At 36.9% G+C, this 6,000-nt stretch overlaps 1 protein-coding gene across 1 annotated transcript in view; it reads left to right on the top strand.

Annotated features, from left to right (window-relative positions):
* Positions 1-1,809, top strand: part of NRG4 (neuregulin 4) — a 58,744-nt gene extending 56,935 nt beyond the window's left edge. The window contains exons 3-4 of the mRNA XM_027569219.1: positions 1,204-1,283; positions 1,763-1,809. Of these exons, the coding sequence (XP_027425020.1) occupies positions 1,204-1,283; positions 1,763-1,809 (127 nt within the window). The remainder of the gene's footprint in view (positions 1-1,203; positions 1,284-1,762) is intronic.
* Positions 1,810-6,000: the final 4,191 nt, after the last annotated feature.

The following is a 6,000-nucleotide window of genomic DNA, read 5'->3' on the forward strand; positions in this document are numbered from 1 at the left end:
GTATTTTCTATTTTTGAATGAGAACATAGAGTAATTTTTACATGATAATATGGGCAGACACATGGGTCTGAACAATGCCAAGAGCATAATTAATTTGAAAATGAGTTGGTATTGCTTATAGAATCTACACTTAAGATTTGGGCTCATATGTGCTGACCAAGTGAACTGTATTTGTCAGAAATGCGGTGCTTTCAAGAATGAAACCAAGTCCATTTACTATAATAGTTTTTGTTTCCATTAGTGGTTGTGATTGCATTAACTATGGGCCTTTTGAAATTTAGTAACTAATTAGTGCCATCTTTAAATGATGTCCAAAATGATACCTCACAAATGCTGAAATCTAGGCTAGAATCAATAGTGTTTCATGAGGAGGAACCAGGGTAGTTTTAGAAGATACATTTCATTCTGCTGTTGCAAAATGGTTTTGAATTCGTTTTCATTATTATAAGGTAATTCTCTAGGCACTGAGATTTTGAAAAAAATTAAAGCAAGTTTACATTCCCAAAGCTTGTTTAACAGTAAAAGTAGTTTTTAAAAAACTGTCATGATCATCTGAATACAATTATAACTATATTAATTGGCCAGATGACCAAAAAGATGGATACAAAATTAGTTTTGTAAATGCCATTAATAGAATAGTGAGTAAACCCATCCCACCTCACAAAGGTCACAACTAATACTGAAAAACCTCTTTAAAAAGGGCAGGGGCGCCTGGGTGGCTCAGTCAGTTGAGAGTCTGCCTTCCACTCAGGTCATGATCCTGGGGTACTGGGATCAGGCTGCTTGCTCAGTGGGGAGTCTGTTTCTCCTTCTCCCTCTGCCTGCTTCTCACACTGCTTGTGCTCTCTCTGTCAAATGAATGAATAAAATCTTAGAAAAAGAACATTTAAAAAAATAAGAATAAAAAGGGCAAAAACATTACACTAAACATTTAAACATTACAAAAACATTACATTAGTAACAACAGCACTCTTATTTTAAAGGAGAAGAACTAAGTACATTATCAGCATCTGAGGTCCCTGTAAATACCTACTTTCCTTGGTGGATTTGTTAAAGAATGGGGCATAGTTTTAAAGCAGCCTTGTCAATTTCAGGTAGTTCTGGAGAAGAATATGAACCTCCCCAATATTCAAGTTTAAACTTCTTTCTACTTTTCCACTTACCTACTTTTTATTTGTGTGTTTCTTTCCTTTTTACTGTCAGGAAGGGCCACCTTCAGAGGGCCAATTCTGTCCAGTATGATATAAACCTGGTAGAGACAAGCAGTACTGGTGCCCACCACAGTAAGTAAATTCAAAATAAAACACTCATTTTAAAGCCCTGGATGAGATTGTTGTTTTACATGTAGGGATTTGGATTTAACCAAAAGAAACCCAAGAAAATTTTTGTATAGGTTTTGACATCAATATGGATTTCTTATTAGCAACATGACACTAGTCATCTTTCTTGTTTTTCCCCCAGAGCAAACCATGTTATCTCAATATGTGAAATTATGTTGTTAGCTATAATGTGTTACATATAATGTAAGGGGTTAGTTTCTCCAGAAGTAATTTGAAGTGGACTGGTATGTATAGGGGAGGAGCATTTTTTCCTGTAAGGATAGGCAAGTATTTGGGAAACTTGGAGACCAATTAATGTTTGAAATGTATCTTAAGACTTCTATTTCTGGCCAAGATGGAGTAGCAGGGATTGAATTTACCTTCTACTTTAAACAGCAAAAGAAATAAAATGGATATAATACATGAATGGTTATAATACACAGGTTTTCAAGACATCGGACATCAGGAAACAAAGGATCATGAACCCTGAGAGATGGGGCACAGAAGAGGTGAGCCAGTGGTCGCCTCAGGTTATTGCTTTGCAAGACTTTATAGGACATGGCACAGGGTGGGGGAACCAAGGCTGAGCTTGGTAGACACCCTGAGTTGAAAAGATAAAACTGCGTCTAGATGGTCGGTGAACAGAATACTAGGCAAAATAGCTGCACAGAGAGAATTCCAGAGATCTTCAGTTCAAGTATTCAGCTGAGTGTTAATCAGTACAGATATAGTGGGAAAATATTTGAGGTTAGGGACAGAATTACTTGAAAGGATTCGAGGAGTCCAGTACTCACACAGGGCTGGGAAAAATATCTGTTCCCAGTAATAAAACTAAAAAATCCAGTTATTCATGGGGCACTAGGTAGAGTACAGAGAAGAGTGTTTCCCCAATAGAGGGGAATAATTAGCCCTACATTAAGCACTGTTCCAGGGCTGCCTAACAAACCTTAAAAGTGAGAACTGAGTCAATTTGTTTCTAAATAACTGCATCCCAGATTAATGTTCAATAAGGCAAAAAACCCCAGTACCCAACAGATACAATTCATTGCCTTGCATCCAGTCAAAAATTACCAACCTGTTGGTTTAACATAACAATGTGATACACCACAATAACAGAATGAAAGATAAAAAAAACCACATGATCATCTTGATAGATGCAGAAAAAGTAGTTGACAAAGTTCAACATCCACTAATGATAAAAACTCTGAACAAAATAGGTATAGAGGAAATTTCCTCAACATAATAAAGGCTATTTATGAAAATTCCACATCTAGCATCATTATCAATGGGAAAAAATTGAAATTTTTGTCTCTTCTACTTTGCCAGTTCAAGGTAAAGATGCTCACTCTCACACTGGAGGTACTAGAGGAGCAACCAGACCTGATGTTTCTTAAAAAATGGTATCCAATAAAAAAGGAATAAGTTAAATTATCTGTTTACAGATGACATGATTCTATATGTTAAAAAACCCTAAATACTCCATTAAAAAACTGTTAGAAGTAATAAATGGCCTCAGTAAAGTTGCAGGATATAAAACTCAACATATAAAATCAGTTGCAATTCTTTACGCCAAAAGCGTAAAACTGTTTGTTTTTGTGCCAATACCATGCTGTCTTTGTGATCACAGCTTTGTAATATAGCATGAAGTCAGGCAACGTGATGCCCCCAGCTTTGGTTTTCTTTTTCAACATTTCCTTGGTGATTCAGGGTCTTTTCTGGTTCCATATAAATTTTAGGATTGTTTCCTCTAGCACTTTGAAAAATGCCAATTGAATTTCAATAGGGATGGTGTTGAAAGTACAGATTGCTCTGGGTAGCATAGACATTTTAACAATGTTTATTCTTCCGATCCATGAGCATGGAATGTTTTTCCATCTTTTTGTGTCTTCTTCAATTTCTTTCATAAGTGTTCTGTAGTTTCTAGAGTATAGATACTTTACCTCTTTGGTAACTCTTTACCAAAGGTAAAGGTATCTTAGGTATCCTATGATTTTTGGTGCTATTGTAAATGGAATTGATTCCCTAATTTCTCTTTCTACAGTTACATTGTTAGTGTATAGAAATGCAACTGATTTCTGTGCATTGATTTTGTATCCTGCTGCATTCCTGAATTGCTGTATGAGTTCTAGTAATTTGGGGGTGGAGTCTTTGGGTTTTCCACATAAAGTATCATGTCATCTGCGAAAGAAAGAGAGTTTCACTTCTTCTTTGCCAGTTTGAATACATTTTATTTCTTTTTGTTGTCCCATTGCTGTCGCTAGGACTTCCAGTACTATGTTGAACAATAATGGCAAGAGTGGGCATCCTTGTTGTGTTCCTGATCTTAAAGGAAAAGCTCTTAGCTTTTCCCCACTGAGAATGATATTCGTTGTGGGCTTTTCAGAGATGGTTGTTATGAAATTGAGGAATGTTCCCTCTATCTGTATACTCTGAAAATTTTTAATCAGGAAAGGATGCTGTACTTTGTCAAATGCTTTTTATGCATCAATTGAGAGAATCATGTGGTTCTTGTCTTTTCTTTTATTAATGTGTTCTGTCACATTGATTGATTTGTGAATGTTGAACCACACTTGCATCCCAGGAATAAATACCACCTGGTTGTGATGCCTAAGCTTTTTAATGTACTGTTGGATCCTATTGGCTAGGATCTTGTTGAGAATTTTGGCATCCATATTCATCAGGGATATTGGTCTGTAATTCTCCTTTTTGATGGGGTCTTTGCCTGGTTTTGGATCAGGGTAATGCTGGCCTCATAGAACGAGTTTGGAAGTTTTCCTTCTGTTTCTATTTTTCTGAAACAGCTTTGGAGAATAGGTATTATTTCTTCTTTAAATGTTTGGTAGAATTCCCCTGGGAAGGCATCTGCCCTGGACTCTTGTTTTTTGGGAGGTTTTTTATCACTGCTTCAATTTTGTTACTGGCTATATTGGTCTATTCAGATGGTAAATTTCTTCCTGTTTCAGTCTTGGTAGTTTGTGGGTTTCCAGGAAGGCCCATCCATTTTTTCCAGGTAGCTTAATTTATTGGCATATAGTTGCTGATAATAATTTCTAGTTATTTCTATTTCCTTGGTGTTAGTCGTGATCTCTCCCCATTCTTTCATGATTTTATTAATTTGGGTCCTTTCTCTTTCCTTTTGGATAACTCTGACAGGTGATTTATTGATCTTACTAATTCTTTCAAAAAACCAGCTTCTAGTTTCATTGATTTGCTCAACTGTTTTTCTGGTTTCTATTTCATTGATCTCTGTTCTAATCTTCATTATTTCTCTTCTCCTGCTTGGTTTAGGTTTTATTTGCTGTTCTTTCTCCAGTTCCTTTAAGTGTATGGTTAGCTTGTGCATTCAGGATTTTTATACTTTTATACTTTTTTGAGTGAGGCTTGTATGGCTATGTACTTCCCCCTTAGGACCACCTTTGCAGTATCCCATAGGTTTTGTACCAAATGTTTTCTTGTTCTCATTGGTTTCTGTGAATTGTTTAAGTTCTTCTTTAATTTCCTGGTTGACCCAAACATTCTTATGCAGGATGGTCTTTAGCTTCCAAGTGTTTGGATTCCTTCCAAATTTTTCTTGTGATTGAGTTTCAAAGCATTGTCGTCTGAAAATATGCAGGGAATAATCTCAATCTTTTGGTATCTGTTGAGACCTGATTTGTGACCCAGTATGTGATCTATTCTGGAGAAAGTTTCATGTGCACTCGAGAAGAATGAGTGTTGTTGTATTAGGGTAGAATGTTCTGTATATATCTCTGAAGTCCATCTTGTCCAATGTGTCATTCAAAGCTCTTGTTTCTTTGTTGATCTTCTGCTTAGATGATCTGTCCATTACTGTGAGTGGAGTGTTGAAGTTTCCTACTATTAAAGTATTATTATCAATATGATTCTTTATTTTGGTTTACCTGTGTCTTATTGTTGGCTGCTCCCATATTGGAGGCATAGATAGTTACATTGTTATATCTTCTTGTTGGATAGACCTTTTAAGAATGATATAGTGTCCGTCTGTATCTCTTACTACAGTCTTTTTTTTTAAGGTTTTATTTATTTATTTGACAGAGAAAGACAATGTGAGAGAAAGAACACAAGCAGGGGGAGTGGGAGAGGGAGAAGCAGGCTTCCTGCTGAGAAGGGAGCCTGATTCGAGGCTCAATCCCAGGACCCTGGGATCATGACCTGAGCCAAAGGCAGACACTTAATGACTGAGCCACCCAGGCGACCCTCTTACTACAGTCTTTAGCTTAAAATCTAATTTGTCTGATATGAGAATTGCTACCCCAGCTTTCTTTTGAGGTCCTTTGGCATGAAAAATGTTTCTCACTTTTAGTCTGGTTGTATCTTTAGGTTCAAAATGAATCTCTTGTAGACAGCATATGGATGTGTCATGTCTTTTTAGCCAATCTGCAACCCTCTGCTGTTTCATAGGAGCATTTAGGTCATTCATGTTGAGAGTGACTATTGGAAGATATGATATATTTTTTAAAGATTTTATTTATTTATTTGACAGAGAGATACAGTGAGAGAGGGAACAAAAGCAGGGGGAGTGGGAGAGGGAGGAGCAGGCTTCCCGCCGAGCAGGGAGCCTGATGTGGGGCTTGATCCCAGGACCCTGGAACCATGACCTGAGCCAAAGGCAGACACTTAGCTGACTGAGCCACCCTGGCTTATCGATTCCTTTTAAAAATCT

This window comes from Zalophus californianus, chromosome 6, assembly GCF_009762305.2.
Source record: "Zalophus californianus isolate mZalCal1 chromosome 6, mZalCal1.pri.v2, whole genome shotgun sequence".
Classification (NCBI taxonomy): domain Eukaryota; kingdom Metazoa; phylum Chordata; class Mammalia; order Carnivora; family Otariidae; genus Zalophus; species Zalophus californianus.